Genomic DNA, 21716 nt, shown 5'->3' with positions numbered 1-21716 from the left:
AAGAGTCAATCAATAAACATTTATTAAGCACCTGCTATGTGTCAGGCACATTCTGAGCAGTAGAGCTACAAAAAGAGGCAAGGAACCTTAAAGAATGTGTTTGTCCTTTATTTTCTAATATAATTAATTCTAACTATTAATTATTAATTCTAATTATTATTATTAATTCTACAGTAACTCAGTGGTGTGTCACTTCGAGAAAAAACCATAATTTCACAATATTTATAGTTTAAATAACAAAAATGTATAATTGTAATATATAACTATTTAATAAACCAAAATAGGTAAATTAATATAGGTAGAATTGTCATTTATAGTGCTCAGAGTGTCTACACTACACTACAGCAAATGTTTCATCCTCGGCATGTGGCTCCACACTTCTCTATATGTGGCCACATGCGACTGCAAGTCATCGAAAATGATTACACGTGTCAGTGCTGACACGTGTGTCATAGGTTTGCCATCACCATTCTAAAAAGACATCATTGAGTGGTCTTTTGACTTGCATATGAATTAGATTTAAGTGAGGTAGAATCACACAAAGTCATCAGCCTCACTCTCTCTTCCAGAGACATCAAAGTCCAGTGGCAAGACAAAAGTCAGCAGGCCTGGTGATGACCCAGGAAGCAATGGATGACCTTGGAGTCTTTGATGTCTGACCAAGCTCTAAGTGTTCCACTAAGTCTGATTCAGCCACCTTTATGGTCATTGGAACAAAATGTTCTCACCTGGCCATTCTGCCAGAGGAAATCTTCGCCTGCTTGGGGAGGACACATCTCTAACTCACTGGCAGGTTTGTGGCCCCTTGATTACCCTCAAGCTAGTTTATCCCATCTGCCAAGATGGTGTTTTACTGGAATGTGGCCCCTGTGCATGCTTGGAGCCACAGATGAGAGTTGGGTGAAAGATGGACACCAAAAGTGAATGAATAGCCCTGAAAAGGGCTTGGTAAGCCCTCACACCAGAGAAGCTAGACCTCCCTGAATACTCCACACATCCTCAAGTAAGTTCCTCAAACAACTTACAATCTAATGGAAGGAAAGATATCAAATTGACATCCCATCTGCTGTACAGGTCCTTCTAAGGCAGTGATTCCCAAAGTGGGCACCACTGCCCCCTAGTGGGTGCTGCAGTGATCCAGGAGTGTGGTGATGGCCACAGGTTTTAACTTTTTTTGTATTATATTCTATTCTGAGTTCAATACTTTCATAATTTCAAAGTTCAACATTTCTAATTTACACCTCTCTTTATTATATTTTACAAAAAAGGTAGAAACATTAATACATATATCTTTCCTATTAATTGCTATTAAAATTTTAAAAAAATCAATTTCCAGGGGGCACTAAGTAATATTTTTTCTGGAAAGGGGGTGGTAGGCTAAAGAAGTTTGAGAACCACTGCTCTAAGGCATTCAAAGACCAGAAGGAAAATACCCAGTGTTTTGGGCAAAAGCCCTATGGTAGGTTGTTAGGCAAACTCAAAATCCAAATAAAAATAATCTTAGTAGTAAGTGCTTTGAAATCCTAATTCTATGAGAAGAAAAGATGAATCTATTGGGTCACTATGGTAACTCTCAGGCAATCAAACTATTCAATTAACCAGAACACCCCTTTCATTCCCTAATCATTCGGAGCAAATAGGAGCTTCCTGTACTTTTCTTTGAACCCAATTAGATGGGCAAAGAATATCGATTGCATCAATCAGCACTACCATCCACCCTCTGTTGGCTAGACTTTAATTCTCATAGAACCATGGCGGTAAAGATTACAGTATTTACATAATGAAGAAAGCAAAGGATTTTGTTATTCTCGTGACATTTAAAGGCCATCTGTACAAATAATGCTCAAATATAAAAATACAAACGTATCTCCCTTTCCTTGACCACATGGAAACTACAGCACCTGGAGTTGTCAATAGTTTGACATTTTGTGCTGATTGCCTTTTCTCCCCCCCTCTTTTTCTGTGGCTCATAAAAAGATGGAAATAATGTATACACCCCCAAAGCACAAAAGCAGAAAGAAGGGTAGCAGCTCCCACAGCAGCGGCTAAGGTGCTCCCTTCTGCCTGGAGTTCTGCTCCCAGCCTGTTTGTTCTAACCTCAGTCATGTACCTAGCAAGGATTTTCCATGTTACACAAAGCGTTATCATTGGATATGAGATTATAATTGCCTTCACTGCTTATCTGTGACTCCCTTGAGAAATTAAAACATTTGACAGCCCTGTTTCACAGTTAGAAAAACCAAGGTCCCGGGGAACTTCTGTAATGGCTCCAGATTATGTCTGTAGACAAATGAGGGTGAAGCATTCTAGTATCTGGTTCTGCAACAGAATAATCATTGTCATGTAGCCATCCATGAAATGCATCATCATAACAAAGCCTAGTTAACGTGGGCTGCTATTTATGTGGGTTGCTTTATTTACTGATTTTTGTGGATTGCTCTAAGGATGTAGGTAACCAGCTCAGCAACTGGCCGAATAAGCATGGGCAAAGCAAACTAGGAACTTTCCCTTTTGGAGTCTGCACAGAATCAGGCAAAAAAGTAACCAGAAGCTATGCCAAGGTGTTGAGTATAGCATTAGCAGAACATTTGCATCACAGTTTTCACACACACACAACACCCCACGGAGCAGATTGAATCTTGGGTAAAGCCCTGCAGACTAAAGTGAACTATGGGTAAAGTGACATCAGTTCCTTGGGAACAGCTGGATGACAACTGCCCAAACAAATAACCTCTTTCTTAATAAACTAACCAAGATAAAGAGCATTCCACCCTATTACTACGGCCAAACCACCGCCAACCTTCCAAAAACAAATAACGCTTACTCAACTTACAGATTCCCTGAGTTGTCAATTATTCGGGCAAGACCCTAATTTCGCTGTCCACCTCATTCATTCATGCAGCTGGTAATTAGTTTATGGAGCTCATTTCCCACAAGAAGTGCTAATGACAGCAGAGTTAAATGAATTTTAAAAGGATTTGGACTAATTTATGGATAGCATATCCATGAATGGCTCATGAGAAGCTAGAATAGTGCTTCAAGGTTACTCTGGGCATTGCTTTCATATCTCCTTTAGGCTACATAATTCTGTATAGGACAGACCATTGGCCTGATCCAGTAGAAGAGATTATATTAGACATTTAGTCCAATCTTTACCTAAAGCATGAATCCTCTCTGTGTTTTCAATAAGGGATCATTCTGCATAATCTTCAATATAATTGCATAATTCTTCAATTTTTGGAAGCTCACTACCATCCAAGGTAATCTGTTTCATTTTTTAACAGCTCTAATTATCAGTAAGTTTTTTTCTTATATTTGGCCTAAGTTTGTCTCCCTATAATTTCCATCCACTGGCCTGACTTCTTCCTATGTAAGATAACCAACTTTTTTTTTTTTTTTTTTTTTTTTTTGTCATACCAAGAGAGAAAAGCCAACTTTCAGCCACTGAGAAAATATGAACAAGAAAGTTCTTTGGTGAAGAATTACTCATCCCATTACTATTTGCAGGAGTCATAAGGTTCCCAAGATTTTTCTTTTTAGTCTTCCTATTTCTGAGACACAAATAAGCAACCTAATTTAATCAATGTCTACCTTAAAAAAAAAAAAAGTTGGAACTTTCTGTTGTTTCTGAGATGTCCTATTTCCCTTGAAAAATTGTTCTTGTTACTGTGCCATTCAGCAATCTCAGGATCTGTTGTACATTTTCATTCATATATAACAAGATAAATTAAGCTGATTGGCTAAGACGTCTTAGACTACTCATTTCCAGGAACAGAGAGTAGTGGCTTTTGGCATACAAGTATTATCTTCATTCAGCAAAAAAAAAAAAAAAAAAAAAAAAAAAAAAAAAAAGGAATGTGTTTGTTTCTGAAACCCTCATGTACTTTTGAATAGCTCCAGTTACACATTTACAGGTAATCTGAGTTGAGCTTTAGAGACTATTTAGAGTAAGTTTATTTTTTATTATTTATTTTATGTGTTATATATTACATATATAATAAAATAAATTTAATTATTTAAATAAAATAATTTATTATGACCTATGGTTACTTATGAACACACATGCATGCAGATAAAACACATACACATAGACACACTTTTTTTTTTTTTTGGACCAGACACATGATCTCACTTCCAATGAAAAAATTCCATCTCCCAATGCAAATCTATGCATGCTTTGCAATTAATGATCTTGGAGAGTTGCCTGGTAAACTGAGACAGTTTAAATGACTTTCTCAGGGTTTCATAGACAATATGTTTAAGAGGTAAAACTTGAACCCAGGCTGTCCTAATTCCTAGTCTAGATCTTTAGCCATTAGACCATTAGCAAATCTCCCTCTCTCTATATGTGTCTGTCTACCTATGTATCAGCATATATATGAGATATAAAAAAAATTTAGTGCAGTTTAAAACTATTAAAGATTATATATAATTATTATATTTTAGTGTATATATTATTGTCTATTATATATAATGTGATATATAATATACATAATATATATAATTATCTATCATATATAAGTATACATTATATATAATTATTATGTACATATGTAGCTAGAGCATTGATATGATATGATGATATATATATATGATATCAATGATATGCATATATGTGGAAGTGTATAAGTGTGTATTCATATATGTATTTCTCTCAGTGACTCTGTCTGCGTCTCTGGGTCTCTGTCTTTCTGTGCCTCTGTCTGTCTATCTCTGTGTGTGTCTTTTTCTCCATATATGGTTGAGGAAACTGATGTAGTTAAGGGAGCTCCTGATGCAGATCTGCAATGAGTAGCTTGGAGTCTTAAGTGTTGGGTGGGGTCCTTCAGAGATCACAGAGCTTGCCCAGTCAGAAGCAAGACTTGAAAGCAGTCTTTCAATGGCCCTCAGACAACCACCCCACTTTCTCTTGCTCTCACACATAGAGAGACAGAAAGAGACCAAACCCATGTTCACATTCAGCTTCTTGTAAAACACATTTTTTGTAAAGAATCGCTCTGAAAACATTAGCTACCTGCAGCGATTAAGATGTAGGGATCCTTCAACAGAGTGACTAGCGAGGTTCCTTTCTGACTCTGCCAAAAAAGAACTCAGGGTTAAAAGCGGACACGTTCCCAGTTTATCAGCTAAGAAGCTGTTGTAGCACTACTTACTTCTGGTTGAATCTTGGATGGTTGGAAAACAAACAGTTGAATAGCTACAAAGAAAAAAAAAAGATCATCAGCATCTTCAGCAAAGAAGCCCAAAGTTATCGGGAAGATCCCCAGCCCTGAAGCTCTTATTTTCTCTACTAACCTCCATCCAGCAGAGTTAAGGCAGCCAGAACCAAGAAAGGAGCAGTCTTCCCCACAAATTCATACATCACACTTCCAAAGGGTGGTCCCACTATGGGAAAGAGGAATAAGAAAGGGAAGATTCCTAATTTCCATGGAGTGACTTAGCTGGGCTGGGAGCAGGATGGCCCCACTCATTTTGTAAGTTTAAGGTGAACTAGCTATCAATTTTATTTTTTGGTGGAGAACAGATTGACACATGCCAAAACGGTAAACTTTTTTTTTTAAGTCTAACCCTGAAAGGGATGGTTAGTCAGAGAGAATCAGTATTCCAATTAGATTAGTTCTGTTGACTTGGAAAAGCATCTCATGAGCACAAGAGTATATATATGATAGAGAACATTTCTTCCTTAGAAATCATTAGAGGTATACAGTTTAGAATTTAAACTCAAAGGAGACAAGAAGACGATAAAGAAATTGGAATCCTAAATCTCCTGATCATGGAAGCCAGCAAGTGATAGCTAGCTCTCTCTCTCTCTCTCTCTCTCTCTCTCTCTCTCTCTCTCTCTCTCTCTCTCTCTCTCTCTCACACACACACACACACACACACACACACACACACACACACACACACACACATCTCTCCCCAACTCAGATACTAGCAAATGCTTTTCAGATGAGGATGGGGAGGAGGGGGAGCAACAACTATACTGTCAGGGTGAGTTATATCTTCTCGGTGATACCAGTCAGTTCTTGTTAGAGGGAAATCTCCTCATTCTCTTTATAAGGAGATCAGAGTTGGCTTGCTAGCATTAGTGCTAAGCAACAGAGGGATGACTTGGTGTACTGTGACCCAGAGAAGTAGTACTTTTATTTTCCTGGTGGGATCTCTCTATATATGCCAGTGGAGACCTTTTTCTCAAACAACCAAAAAAAAGGAATTTCTCTACTTAACCTCCACTTCATAGCCAAAAACTACTCCCCCCCCCCCATTTTCTATCCTTTGCCCTCCACACAAACAGTGTATCTTCTGGGGAAGCATATTTCTGGATGCCTCAATAATGGCATATCCACCCTTTGACTTCCCATTGGTCCTAAAATCATGCATTCAGGAGATGTGTAGCCAGCTAGCCCTGGGAATATCCAGCTTAGGAATCCTCCCTGGGGTGAGTTTAGGGGTAGGGAGTGGGGAAGGGGTCATACCTCTAGTGAGCTTTATTAAGGACAGTTCCACCAATTAACTGAGGAAGAGGGAAGGAAAGGAACATTTCCATACAGTCAATTAAAGCAATCATTTCCCCTTCAGCCACTTAAATACTTGATCTTACCAACCTAGCACTCCCAAAGCAAGTCCTCCTAAGGCAATTCCCATGGCATTGCCTCTTTCTTCATCATCCGTGTAAACGCTGGCCAGCATACCCATCCCTAAATAATTTTTTTAAAAAGTGTAAAGTCATTATTGGAATTATTTTCTTCTTTAGTCTACATACTCTGGGTATATTGCCTTTGTCTTTCTTTGTATCCCAGTACTTATTAAAGTGCCTGGCACCTGGTAAGTGCTTAATAAATGCTTGTTGGTCGATTGATGGATGGATGGATATGGTGTGTTTAGATAGGGTAAGATAGAGTGCCATGCTGAGAGTCAGAGAACTGAATTTGAATCATGATTCTGCCATTTGCTACCTGAGTGACCTTAGACAGGTTCTTCTACCTCCCTGGGCCTTCATTTCTTCATTTCTATAAAATGAAGGAGTGGGCCTCAATGGCCTCCAAGGTCAGTCAGTAAGTCAACAAGCATTTCTCAGAAGTTTATTGGGTGCCAAGCATAGCACGAAGTCCCCCACCATCTCTACTTCTTTGATTCTGAATCTTCTAAGATCCTGGTTTTCTCTCTACAAGCTGATGCCAGACCAGATTTGTGACCTTTTAGAAACAATTTAATGAATTCAGACTTTGAGGATCCAACAGTGTTCCTGGAAGAAAGTAGAACCTTGTTTCTAATGCCACAAAGCATTGGATCATTCCTCACTAATTAAATAAGTGAACAGAAAAAAGGGACATGATGGTCACTGGAGGAGTTGGAGGAAGGGGTCTAAACCCACACTGTAGTTCACTGAATTACTTAGATGTTTCCATACTCACCAGCTACAGAAGAACAAGAAGAACCCACTCCTTGCAAGGATCTTGCTATGAGGAGTAATGCGTAACTCCTAGAAAAGGCAAACACTGTCCAGAAAGCAGAGGGGAAGCATGAAATAAATTAATTCAAGTCTCATTGCAATGGGAATTAAAATGTTCTAAATCAGGATAATTTCTTGGAGTACTGAATGAACATGATGGCCATCAGCTTGGTGCTAATAATACCACTGTGTTTGCTACATTTGGAGATATTGATTTTCTTCTGCATTTGCTAAGTTTATGTAAAACAGGAATTCTTGACCTCGCAGAGTTTGTAAACTTAAAAAAATTTTTAATAACTGTTTTTCAATATAATTGGTTTCTTTTGGAATCCTGTGTATTTTATTTTATGCATTAAAAACATTTCGAAAAAGAGTTCAAGAAGAGCTCCATTGACTTCTTCACCAGGCTGCCAAAGGGGTTCATGGCACACCAAGAAGGTTAAGAACCCCTGACTTGTGAAATATTGATTAGGATTATCACCACACTAGGGCACTAGGGATATCAGAGACCCAGTTGAAGTCCTTCCCCTAAACCAATTCTGGATTACTTACAAGGTGGTAAGGAAAACACCAAGCAGCAACCCAAAGATTTAGTAACATCCTCTGCTATACCAATATTTACAGTGGTAGTACAGCCTCTAGTAATAATGACTTATATTTACAAGGTGCTTGTCAAATACATTTCCTTTCTGTGACAACCCTGTGAGGCAGGGGGTATAAATTATCCTATCTCCAATTTCTTATGGACAAGGATCCTTCATTTGGCAGAGGTGAAGTGACTCATTTGTGGTCACACACCTAACAAATGTCAGAAGTGGGATTAGAACCCAGGGTCTTCTGGTCCCAAGTCTAGCTTGCTTTCTGGAATACTATGTTATATCCTCAGACAGCCCAGGATCCCAGACTGTGGAATCAGGGAGTGGCTGGGGAATAGAATCCCTTCAGTATTCCCCATTCTTCCTAAATTCCCTTTACTGACTGGATGAGCTGTCGGTCAGCATTAGGCCAACTATCAATGGCATAAGGGCCAATTAAAACCATCTCTGGAGGATCTGATGCTAATTAACAGCTCCACAAATGAGAGATGGAAAGTGACTGGAAGAAGTAGTCAGCTATTTCTGGAACCCCTGCTTGTACAGAATAGAACTTCTGCCTCCAGCCCAGCCTCTGAGGTTTAACATCCCAACCCAGGACACAAAAAAGGATGTACTTACTGACAGTGGACACAAACATGATACAGAATCCTGCAAACATTGGAATCTGGTAGCCTATTCTGTAAAACAAAAACCAACAGAAACATCTTGGGCCTGCCCTAAATCGGACTTTTTGGGGCCGGAGCCGGGGAAGGAAGAAGGAATTAATTGTGGACTATTTTTAAAATATTTGATTCATTAGAGCAAAATGCTGACATTAAAAGCTTATCTCTATCATGGAGTCTCCCAATCACATAAGATCATAGAAGAATTCTTGATAGATGCAACCTTTCCATTTTCTCTGGTTGATTTCCTTTTGGATGTAGGGAAGGGAAAAGCATTCAGTCCGTAACATACCTGTTACTTCCCATTTGGCCTTTCCATATTTAATTGTCTTCAAGGATAAATTCATTTATATGTGACTAATGTACTCTGACATAAATATAAATGCAGCATTTACTGCAGGAGAAGGTAAACTCCAAAATGGTAGGAGCTGTTTTCTTTTTTGTCTTTGTATCTCCAGTGCCTAGCAACATAACAAGTGCTTAATATCATTTTTTTTTATGGAAGCCAATCAAGTTGGGAATGGCTAACCACCATGGTACATGAGTTTAAGGGAGTATTTCTTTTCCATAAGAAAGAACAGATGTGAAGAATTCAGGGGAAACACAGGAAAACATGAATCTATGTAGAGTGAAGAAAACAACATACACAAAGACATTAATAGAAAGATCAGATTAAAAAATAGGAAAATGTACACAATGAATACAAAAATGGTAATAGAACATAGACATAAAAACAGGAAAACAATATACAGAGTGAATACAATGATGGCAATCGAGAGAACATAGACATAAAAATATATACAATAACCACAACAAAGTTAATAGAATATTATCATATTAAAAACCCTGAAATTTGTGTGATTATGATAACCAAGATAATTCCTAGAGAAGAGATAAAAAATTGCATGTCTCTCCCTTCAACTCCTATGAAGGTATATAGTAGAAAAAGCATTAGATTGAGAATCAGACTATCACCTTTTTTCTTGTTCTATCTATATTACTGTCTAGAAGAGAGATCTTGGGCAAATCCCTTCTGTAAGTCTCAGTTTCCTCATCTGTCAAGTAAGTAGGTTCAACTAAATGTGGTGTAAGATGTCTTCCAATCCTGATATCCTGGGACAATGATTCCAAATTTATTGATGAGGAAACCAAAGCAAATTTATTGATGAGCAGTTGAATTTAGAAGAGATGTACAACAAATTAGTACCTGAGGCTTGAACACAAGGCTACCTGTTCTAATCCAGTCTAGGCTCTTTTCTCCTACATTATGTTGCCTAGCATATTCACAGAGTCTGTCATATGAGCTTTGAACTATAATTATTTCAAAGTTCCCCATTCTCATTAGTTTTTCTTGCCTTAAAATACAAGCTGGAATTTGTATATGATGTTTGCATATAATCATTTGAGTTTCATAACAATCCTCTTAGGTACTACAGGTATTATTGTCCCCATTTTATAAATAAAGAAACTGAGGTTTGGAGAGGTTATTAGCCTATAGTTACATAGTCAAGAAAAGGAAAAAGCTGGATTCAGATCCAGGGCTTCATGATTCAGAGTCTAACACATTTTCCATCATACTAAATGATACCATTATACCATATATTTCCATTTTATTCCCTTATATCTTATTCTTACTTTTCTGCATGCACCCAAAATAGGCTTTGAAAAATACAGTGTCACAATTACTTGATGGTCTCCTAGCAGGTCCCAGAAGAAGATATTTTTGTGCCCTTGTCCAATGATATGCTCAGATATCTCATGTGTGTGATAGGTTTATGTAATACACAATGATGTTACTTATTTGATGCATTTAAGAAAACAATGAGACTAGGCATTGTTTTTCATTGTCTATATCCTGATCACAGTGTCTTATATAGAGTAGAGGCTTTTTTAAAAGAGATGAGACATATGCATTAGACTTATTAAATTAGCAACTAATTATGATATATGTACACAACCTGGTGTTCCATGCACTATGGTGTTATATGCATTATTACAATGCTTAATATATCCATACTTTAATAAATCTATATTTAAAATTATATTTAAAAATCTATATTAAAAATAAAATCTATATTTAACATCTATATTATAAAATAAGGGCAGTATTGGATGGGCTTATTTTTTTAATGAATTTTTACAACCCATTGAAAAGCTCACCAAGACAAGCTTAAGCAATGCCAATTTTCTGAAGTCTGGAACAGAGTTGTGAGACTCATAGCTCTTGTTGGGCATTGACTGTCCTGTGGCTGCCTCCTTGATAATAATATCTCAGGCAGTAGATAGCCCAATATATCTATGGCAAAGAAGGTGGCAGACTGCAGAGCTCAGAATCAAGATGGAGAAAGATTCCAAGACTCAGTCTCTTATTCTGAAGAAGTTTTATGCCCCCATCTTCCCAGGACCCCATAAGAGTTCTTGACTCCAGTGGGAAGGACCAGGAACACTAGCCTGCATTCTTGTGACATCCATTTCTTTGTCTTCCTGAGATGGCAGAACAGGAGTAGTATTATCTGACTTGGGTAAGTATAGACTCAGAGTCAGACGGAACCTTAGAAAGCCATCAAGTCCAAACACTCATTTAGAGAAAGAAGTTGGAGCGTGACAAGGTTAACTCTAGCACGTGTGTGAGGCAGGAACCCAGCTCTTCCTGACTTTGAGTCCAGTGCCCTATCTACTACACTACACTAACTTTCTGCTTGTTATATGACTCAGCCAAACAAAGTAGGAAAGAAAATCTTTCTTTTAGCTATTTATATTCTGTTTTACATTGTGATTCTTTCTGTGTACTTCAGATCACTCATTGTCTCCCTAACACGACCTCTAGTTTCCCACCTTTACTAAGCCTGTTTTTTAGTTCTTGGAACGTCCCTTTACCAGCATCCCATTCCCCTTCTCTGCTTTCAACATCCTGTATTCTTTAAGGTCCCATTCAAATTCCACCAGCTTCATTCAATGCAGTCCTCACCTATTCCCATGATCTCCTCATCTGCTTTCAGAAGACTCAGTGTTTTCCCTTATTTGCTTAGCACAAGGTCATTTGTGTTATCTGTGCCCAGGTATCCCTTATTGGATTGTAAACCTTTGAGGGCAGAGATGATGGCTTTCTTATCTTTGAAGTTTTAAGACTTCTAGCCTAGAGCTTTGCCAACCGTGTTCAATAAATGTTTCATTGAGTTTCATTCCCTTTGGAATGCTACACTGTACTTTTAAATGGCAACTTGGCTTTACCGAATTAGGAAGCAATGGGGTATTAATGGAAAAAGCACTGAATTTGGAGTCAGAGGGTCTAGATTTAAATCTCAGCTTTGCTGCCTACTACCAGTGGGACCTTGGGGGAGTTTTTGTTTGTTTGTTTGTTTGTTTTTTTAATTCTCTGAGCCTAGATATCCTCATTTGTAAGATAAGGGGCTGGAACTAGATTATCTTTAAAGTCCCTCCCAGCTATAAGTCTGCAATCCTATCATTGGTTTTAATTTGTTCCATGTTTTATATCTTGAGTTCTCTCTGTTCTTTCTGTCACCTACAACCAGAGGCAGGACAGACCTTGTAGTAGTGATAATTGTGTAGGATGGAGCATTTATCTTAGGGGCAAAGGGATAAAGGAAGTCTTGATGCATCTTTTCATTCTAATGGCCAGACCAGCTTTTCTAGAAGACAGCTGTGTTCTGAAGATTATACCTTGTTTTTTAGCCTTATCTTTTCCAATAAATTCAATTAAATTGAGCAAATACATATGGAATATATCTAGAAAAAATAATAAAATCCATCTGGAAGAATAAAAGGTCAAGACTCTCAAGGGAAATAATGGGGGAAAAGGTGAGAAAGTAGGCAGTCTTGCAATACCAGATCTCAAAACATATTACAAAGTAGTATTCAATATGATTTGGTACTGGTTAAGAAACAGAGAGGTGAATCAGTGGAATAGATTAGGCTCGTCTTACTAGGATAAGATTCACCATCTGACAAAGACTGCTGTAAGAACCAGAAAGCATTCTGGTAGAAACTAGCTATTAACCAACATGATCACATGCCACCGGCCAAGATAAGCTTCAAATTGCTACATGACTTAAGACATAAAAGATGACTTTATAAACAAATTAGAGGAGCAAGGAAGAAATTGTGTCAGTTTTATAGCGAAAGAGTTCCTGACCAAACAAGGGATAGAGAAGATCACAGAAAAGAAAATAAACAATTTTGATTATGTAAAATCAGAATGGTTTTGAACACACACACACACACACACACACACACACACACACACACAAATGAATAGTTAAAATTAGAAGAGAAAAAGGTAGCTGGAAAAAATAACCTATGCATCCAGTTTCACTGATGAGTGTCTGTTTTAAAGATATATTAATTACTGATTAAATATATAGGAATAAGAACCATTCCCCAATTGATATATGGTCAAAGAATATGAATAGTCAAGTTTTCTAAGAAAGTCAAGCTACCAATAATCATATGAAAAACGTTCTAAGTCACTTGTGATTTGAGAAGTGCAAATTAAAATAACTGAGGTCTACTTCATACCCTAGATAATAGCTTTTAATCCAATAATTCTATCCCTATGCCCACACTTCAGATATCAGAAGAAAAGGGTTCATGTGTACAAAAATGTAATAGCAAGAGCTAGAAACTAAGCAGATACCCATCAACTGGGGAATGGTTGAATAGTTATGATATATGAATGTGATGGAGTACTATTATTCTATAAGAAATAATGAAGGGAACAGTTTCAGAGAACAGTTGGAAACACTTGCATGAACTGATGCAGATTGAATCGAGGAGAACCAGGAGAACAATTTAAACAACAACATTATAAAAACAAACAACTCGGAAAGTCCTTCTGGGTTATTCAATCATTTCAAACACGTCCAACTCCTTTTTACCCCATTTTGGGATTTCCTTCACAAAAATACTGGAGAGTGGTTTGCCATTTCCTTTTCCAGTTAATTTTACAGATAAGGAAACTGAGGCAAGGAGAGTTAAGTAACTTGCCCAGGGTCACACATAGCTAGTAAGTGTCTGAGGCCAGATTTGAACTAAGAAAGATGAGTCTTTTTTACACTAAGCCTGGCATTTTACCTACTTTACCATCTAGCTACCCCTCAGGAAGCCTTAAAAATGCTGATTAATGCAATGATTAACCATTATTCCAGAAGACAAATGATGAAGCTACCTAACTTCCTGGAAGATGGGGATAGACACAGGGTGCAGAATGAGACATGACCTAAGGTGGAATTTGTTTCACTTCACTGAATATTTGTTTGTTTTTTAAGCTTTTAACTTCTGTCTTAAAAAATCAATACTAAGCATTAGTTCCAAGGTAGCATTGTAGTAAGGGGTAGACAATTGGGGTTAAGTGATTTGTCTGAAACCAGATTTGAACTCTCTATCTTTAGACCTGACTCTCCACCCACTGGCTACCTAGCAGCCCCAGCTGCATATTTATTACAGAGTATTCCCGCTTCTCCAATGGGGTGGAAGTAGATTGGAGGGAGAAAAAAAATTTAATTTAAAACATTAAAATTAAATTAACAAAAAGCCCCAAATATTTGTTGACCAACACACCCAAGTATCCAAAACATGTTGACTATACAGGTCCCTGACTAGGTACCCACAATGAGAAAGAAGCATTTCTCATGTGAAAACTGCCATCGGTTTCTCCACTTTTTGGAGTTTGGATTCAAACAGTTCAGTCAAGACCTGTAGAATGGCTCAGAGACTATAACATACCTTCATACAGTATATTACCATCTGATGAGGATATGCTGCAAGGATGGATGGATATGTGAGGGTTGAAATTGCCTTTGGCTCAACACAGAACAAAATAAACTCTTCATTCCTTTCAGCACTCAGCTTGGAAAATTCAGTGGCTGGAGGGCTAATATATTTTTCAAAGCTGTTGGAATTAGTGGTATAATTCCAATTTCATTAATCCTTTATTTTGGTTGTTTAAGCCTTCCCAACCCCTAAGGCATTCTTCATTTCTGTAATCAAATGAAACATCTGTGTTCCCTTAAGTATGCTGAAGTCCAAGGGTTAGCATGGGTTTCAAAAGGACACCATTCACCATCACCGAATGGTCTATTTCTTTCCTTCAAAAATCCCCAACAAGCCTAAAGGGCCATAAAACTATGTACACCCTTTGGCCCAGCAATACCACTACCAGGTGTGAATCCCAAAGAGATCAAATTTGGGGGAAAAAGGACCTCCCTATATAAAATAACTTACAGCAGCTCTTTTTACGGTGTTAAAGAACTAGAAACTGGAGGGGTGTCAACCCACTGGGGAATGACTGAACAAAGAGAATGTATGATTGTAATGGAATACAATGTTGTAACATAAGAAATGGCTAACAGGACAATCACAACAAAATCTGGAAATATTTATATGAAGTGAGCAGAACCAGGAGAATATTGTACATAGTAACAGCAATCCTGTATAATGATTAGTTGTGAATGACTTAAATTTTTGTTAGCATTGCAAGATCTAAGACAACTCAAGGGGATTCATGATGAAAAAGGCTGTATACACAGATGATAGAGTCTGAATGCAGACTGAAGAATACAATTTTTACTTTATTACCTTTCATGAATTCTTTCTACTTTAAGCAACATGTGTCTTCTTTCACATGACAAACATGGAAATATGGATTATATGATAGCAAATGCATAACCTATATCCTACTGCCTGCCATCTTGGACTGGAGAAGAGGATATGGATGACAAAAAGTCAGAGAATGATTATTAAAAATTGTATCTATGTGTAATCTGGAAGAAATATAATTTTTGAAAAAAAAACTCAACAATCCAACTATCTGTTGTGTTATCTATTTGTATTCTGGTATTCATAATGCTGGTTGACCATACTCTGATTCTTTTATTTTTTTTTTAAACCTTTACCTTCCATCTTGGAGTCAATACTGTGTATTGGCTCTAAGGCAGAAGAGTGGTAAGGGCTAAGCAATGGGGGTCAAGTGACTTGCCCAGGGTCACAAAGCTGGGAAGTGTCTGAGGTCAAATTTGAACCCAGGACCTCCTGTCTCTAGGCCTGGCTCTCAATTCACTGAGCTACCCCCATACTCTGATTCTTAAATAGGTCTGTGCTCTCCTTAATGTGGGAAGTCCCTCTTCACAATGCAAATCATAGCCCATTCATGCTCCTTTCATCTTGTATAGATATTGATAACATTGGGAAGAGAATGGTTTTTGAAGTCAGAAAAGTTGCATCTACAATGACACATATATAACCCAGTGGAATTGCTCATTGGCTACAGAAGGGGGATGGGAAGAGGGGAGGGAAAGAACATAAAGCATGTAACTATGGAAAAATATTCTAGGGGCCAGCTGGGTAGCTCAGTGGATTGAGAGCCAGGCCTAGAGACAGGAAGTCCTAGGTTCAAATCTGCCCCAGACACTGTCCAGCTGTGTGACCCTGGGCAAGTCACTTGACCCCCATTGCCTACCCTTACCACTCTTCTGCCTTGGAGCCAATACACAGTAAGGGTTTAAAAAAAATATTCTAAATCAATTAAATTAACTTAAATTTAAAAAAGAAACATCAAAAAAAAAAAAAGAGAGAGAGAAAATTGCATTGTCTTTGGTGAAATTAAAAAAATAAAGAAAAAAGAAAAATTGAATCTAAATCCTCTCTCTGTCATTTAGAACCTAAGTGGCCTTAGGGAAATCATTTAATAGCTTTCAGTTTCCTTATCTGTTCAAAAGAGGTAGTCAGGCCGTATAGCCTCTAAGGTCTTTTCAGGATCTACATCTGTGATCCTTCTATATATTTTCCTCCATAGTAGGTCCTCCCATGTGCTAGGGGTCTTTGTTTTTTCTTTTTCTATATTGGATACCAATAAAATGCACAGGCTATCTATTAGTACTCCACCTCTCTTTACTTCCTACATACTTTTCCATTCATGCACCTCTCTGGTCATTCTTTAGATTTCTTTTGTTCAATTTTCCCCATTGCCTAGCCCTTACCACTCTTCTGCCCTGGAGCCAATAAACAGCATTGACTCCAAGATGGAAGGTAAAGGATTTAAAAAAAAAAAAAAAGAATATTGTTATTAAGAAGATAGGTCTTAGTGGCAGCTATGTGGCTCAGTGGATTGAGAGCCAGCCCCAGAGAAGGAGGTCCTGGATTCAAATTTACCTCAGACAATTCCTAGCTGTGCAGCCCTAGACAAGACACTTACCCCCGCTGTCTAGCCCTCACTGCTCTTCTGTCTTAGAGCTTATGTACAGTATTAATTCTAAGATGGAAAGTAAGACAGATCTTTACTTCAGGGAGAAACTTGGAGACATCAAAAGTGCAGTATTTAAAATTTTACAAAAGCAATTCATTCTCTACTCCTAGTTAGTTTCTAGTCTGGCTCATTCTTTTTTTTTTTTTCTTTTGTCATAGAATTTTATGTCTAATATGCCATCTTTTTTTGGAAAAATCTTATTTAATTAATTGATTTAGAATATTTTCCCATGGTTCCATGATTCATGTTATTTCCCTCTCCCCCCACCCCAGTCAAGGAGTAATTCCACTGGGTTTTACATGTTTCATTGATCAAGACCTATTTCCAAATTATTAATATTTGCATTAGGGTGATCAACCCATGTGATCAAGCAATTTTTTTCTTCTGTGTTTCTACTCCCACAGTTCTTTCCCTGGATGTAGATAGCTTTCTTTCTCTTAAGTCCCTCAGAATTGTCCTAGATCATTGCATTGCAACTAGTAGAGAAGTCCATTACATTCAATTGTACCTCAGTATATCAGTCTCTGTATATAAGGTTCTCCTGATTCTGCTCCTTTTTCTCTGCATCACTTCCTGGAGGTCTTTCCAGTTCACATGGAATTCCTCCAGTTCATTATTCCTTTGAGCACAATAGTATTCCATCACCAACATATACCACAACTTGTTCATCCATTCCCCAATTGAAGGACATCCCCTCATTTTCCAATTTTTTGCCACCACAAAGAGCGTGGCTATAAATATTTTTGTACAAGTCTTTTTCCTTATTATCTCTTTGGGGTATAACCGCAACAATGGTATGGCTGGATCAAAAGGCAGAGAGTCTTTTAAAGCCCTTTGCAGTCTGGTTCATTCTTGATGTGTAATGTCAACCCAAAGATTTTGTTACTGAAAGATCAGTGATGTAGTGTGTCCATCCAACTGCCTGAAGCATAGCATTCTCTATCCACTTGGTTTTTGCACCACAGATAGGCTATTTTAATTGACTATGGAATTTGTGTAAGAAGCTCTACAATGTTCAGGATTCAATGCAATCATTACAATGCAAACTGAGACTCAGAAGGACTTCACCATTTATAGCAGGAATCCTTAACCTTTTGTGCCATGGAGCCCCTTGGCAGCCTGATGAAGACTATGAGCCCCTTCTCAGAACAATGTTTTTAAATATGTAAAATAAAATTCTGAGATTACACATGAAACTAATTATATGGAAATGGTTATGAAAATATTTTAAAAACAAAAAATGAATTCCTTTCTTCTATTTTGACTCTGTAATGGACAAACTCCCTGTTGGCAGTAAAGATCTTTGTTGAGGACCCATTTTTCAGTAGTATGTCTCACTTGATATTAGTAATCAGAGGGATATCAAACAAAATTCTCCATTTTTGTATCTTTCAAATAACTTTGTCTCATTTTAAAATATGCACGAGACTTCTTGTCACAGGGGAGCTTTTGAAGCAGCATTTTGCTCTTATGAATAAAATGCCTTTTTCATTATTTCTATATCTTTCAAACAATTGTATAGCTAAAAATATTGTTTGCTATAGAATATCATTAGTAAAGAAGTTTATCTGTTTCCTTCCCATACCCTCATCAAGTACATTATCAATGCTTATATAGATTATAAAATTTTTGTAGAGATGGGAAAGCAAACATAATTGGTATTCTTTGAATCTCTCTTTTTTTTTTAGTAATAATAATGTCCAAGATTTCTGAGAACTTTGGCACCTTCCCTCATTTCAGATACTTTGAGAATGATCTCTCAACCTCTTTACAGTTGTGTCATTTACTGCACAATCCTATTCTGTATGATTGATCTGATTTGGTTGCTTTTCCTTTTGTTTTCTTTAATGCCAATTCTACCATCTATGTACTATGGGTAATATGATATTAGTCCATAGTGACTATATTGTCGTTGATGGTGATAAATTTGTTATAAAATCTTAATAAATCTTTCTGATTAAAATTTTTTTGTATTCTGTGTCTCAGTTTCATCTTAACTGTCCTCAGAATGACTTTCCTTATACTGCTTTTTGATGTTTATATATATCTTTAGTATTATGTCATCTTTCTTCTGTAAGAGATTAAAAATGAGAGGCAGCTAGGAACCAAAGCAAACGGGGTTAAGTAACTTGCCGGGGGCCACTTGACCCCAGCTACTTAGCCCTTATTGCTCTTCTGCCTTGGAACTGATACTTAGTTTCAATTCTAATGCAGAAAGTAAGGGTTAAAAAGAAAGAGAGAGAGAGAGAGAGAGAGAGAGAGAGAGAGAGAGAGAGAGAGAGAGAGAGAGATTATAAGTGAATTTATACTCTAAACCAGTGGTTCCCAAACTTTTTTGGCCTACCGCCCCCTTTCCAGAAAAAAATATTACTTAGCCCCCTTGGAAATTAATTTTTTTAAAATTTTAATAGCAAGTAATAGAAAAGATAAATAGCACCTGTGGCCATCACCGCTTCCCTGAATCGCTGCAGCACCCACCAGGGGGCAGTGGCGCCCACTTTGGGAATCACTGCTCTAAACCAATGTTTCCTTAATAGGCTGCCTTCTCTTGCCACCTGGCAAAGAGATTGATTATCTGCTAACTAAGGTGTTTGAGGCTCTTTTGGTATCATTCTTTAAGCAAATGATATATAACTTTCATAAGAAAGATGTCTCTATTTTTTTTATTCCCCATTTTTTTCATTTTCAACTGGTTATCTTAACAGGCTACATCATATTTCCCTGAGTTTTGTGCTCTATATTCATGTCCTTCCCTCTACTTTAATACTGATTTTGATCTTTGTTCTAACAAGTTGGTTATCTAACTGATCACAGGCAGTAGATTTTAAAATTATTTCCACATAAGTAACCAGAACCTGTGACTCATCCTTCCATTTATCTACAACTTCCTTTTGTCTTCTGGTTTCATTTATAGCAAAGGTGACCACATTGATACAGTGGTATACTTATATTTTGGTTACTGGATCCAGATATTACATTCAGAGTAACAATAGCTAAATTCATGTTTATAGATGAGTTCAAACTGTTGAGATTCTTAGTATACTATTTGCAGTCTTCTGCCACTGTTGTTGTACAGAACTAAGGGCCATTTTGCAACTGTCTTTTCTTTATGCATTATGATGGCCAAAGAATTAATCATTTCCATTTGTTGTAAGAATTATACCAGAGCCCAAAGGGTCTTAAATGACTGCCTGCCCTTTGATCCAGCCATACCACTGCTGGGTTTGTACCCCAAAGAGATAATAAGGAAAAAGACTTGCACAAAAATATTTATAGCTGCATTCTTTGTGGTGACAAAAAGTTGGAAAATGAGGGGATGCTCTTTGATTGGGGAATGGCAGAACAAATTATGGTATCTGTTGGTGATGGAATACTATTGTGCTAAAAGGAATAATGACCTGGAGGAATTCCATGTGAACTGGAACAACCTCCAGGAATTAATGCAGAGTGAAAGGAGCAGAGCCAGAAGAACATTGTACACAGAAATGGATACACTGTGGTACAATAGAATGTAATGGACTTCTCTGCTAGTAGCAATGCAATGACCCAGAACAATTCTGAGCGACTTACGATAAAGAAAGCTATCTATATCCAGAGAAAGAACTATGGGAGTAGAAACACAGAAGAAAAATATTTCCTTCATCATATAGTTCATTGGGGATGTAAACTCTAAATGATCACTCTATTGCAAATATCAATAATATTGAAATAGGTCTTGATCAATGACACATGCAAAACCCAGTGTAATTGCTCTTTGGCTACAAGAGAGGGGAGAGAGGAGGAGAGGGAAAGAACATGACCATGGAAAAATATTCTAAAGTAATTAAATAAATAAATGGATTTTTTAAAAAAGAAAAAAAAAGAATTATGCCAGAAACCTTTAAAACTTAGTAGAAAGTATCAAAACTTATACTTTGTAGACATACTCTTTAGAAATCCAAAGACATCTCCACACCATGGTAAAGAATTAAAGTTGGGCTTTGTGACTGGCTACAAATATTATAATTGCCATTTCGATGCCATGAATCTGTATATCACTTTACAATTTATGAATATTTTTACAAAGATTAAAGGGAGTAACTTAGAATCAGAAGACCTGAATTTCTGAGATTTTACCTCACATCTAACAAATTGTCAGAGTTGCCTGAAAAATGGAATGGTTAATGATGGAGTTGTGGAAAAATATGTACACTAGGCACATAGTTGATAGAGCTGTAATTACTCCAGCCGTTCTGGAAATCAATTGGAAATTATACGAATAGAGTGACTAAAATGTCCATATACTTTGGTCTAGAGATTCCACTGTGAATTTGCCCATTTGCCCAAGAAAGCCAATGACAAAAAAATGCCCCATAAACACCAAATATTTATAGCAGCCCTTTTTATGGTAAGAAAAAAACTGAAAACAAAGTAAAACATTGACTAGAGAAAGGCTGAACAAAACTATAGTACGTGAATATAATGAAATCATCCTGTGCTATAAGAAATGATGAATATAAGGAATATAAAGAATCAAAGAAAACTGTATGCAAATTGATTCAAAGGGAAGGAAGCAAAACTGGAAAAAACATAGACAACAACAAAAAATGTACACAATGACAACAATATAAATAGAAAAAACAACAAAACAATATAAACTGAATGCTGTGAACTTGCAATGACAAAACCTGAACCCAAAAAGAAATGAGAAGACACCTCCCTGCTTGATTAGAGTGGTAGAATAACATGGGTGTATAACATTTTGG

At 37.1% G+C, this 21716-nt stretch overlaps 1 protein-coding gene across 1 annotated transcript in view; it reads right to left on the bottom strand.

The window, feature by feature from the left end:
• Window positions 1-21716, bottom strand: part of SLC18A2 (solute carrier family 18 member A2) — a 52836-nt gene that overhangs the window by 16662 nt on the left and 14458 nt on the right. Inside the window, exons 3-8 of the mRNA XM_044665623.1 lie at window positions 8668-8726; window positions 7416-7499; window positions 6606-6698; window positions 5296-5385; window positions 5154-5197; window positions 5015-5075 (exon numbers count right to left, since the gene is read on the bottom strand). Of these exons, the coding sequence (XP_044521558.1) occupies window positions 5015-5075; window positions 5154-5197; window positions 5296-5385; window positions 6606-6698; window positions 7416-7499; window positions 8668-8726 (431 nt within the window). The remainder of the gene's footprint in view (window positions 1-5014; window positions 5076-5153; window positions 5198-5295; window positions 5386-6605; window positions 6699-7415; window positions 7500-8667; window positions 8727-21716) is intronic.

This window comes from Gracilinanus agilis, chromosome 2, assembly GCF_016433145.1.
Source record: "Gracilinanus agilis isolate LMUSP501 chromosome 2, AgileGrace, whole genome shotgun sequence".
Taxonomy (NCBI): domain Eukaryota; kingdom Metazoa; phylum Chordata; class Mammalia; order Didelphimorphia; family Didelphidae; genus Gracilinanus; species Gracilinanus agilis.
Note: the sequence above shows the minus strand (reverse complement) of the source record. Positions and strands in the feature narration are given on the sequence as shown.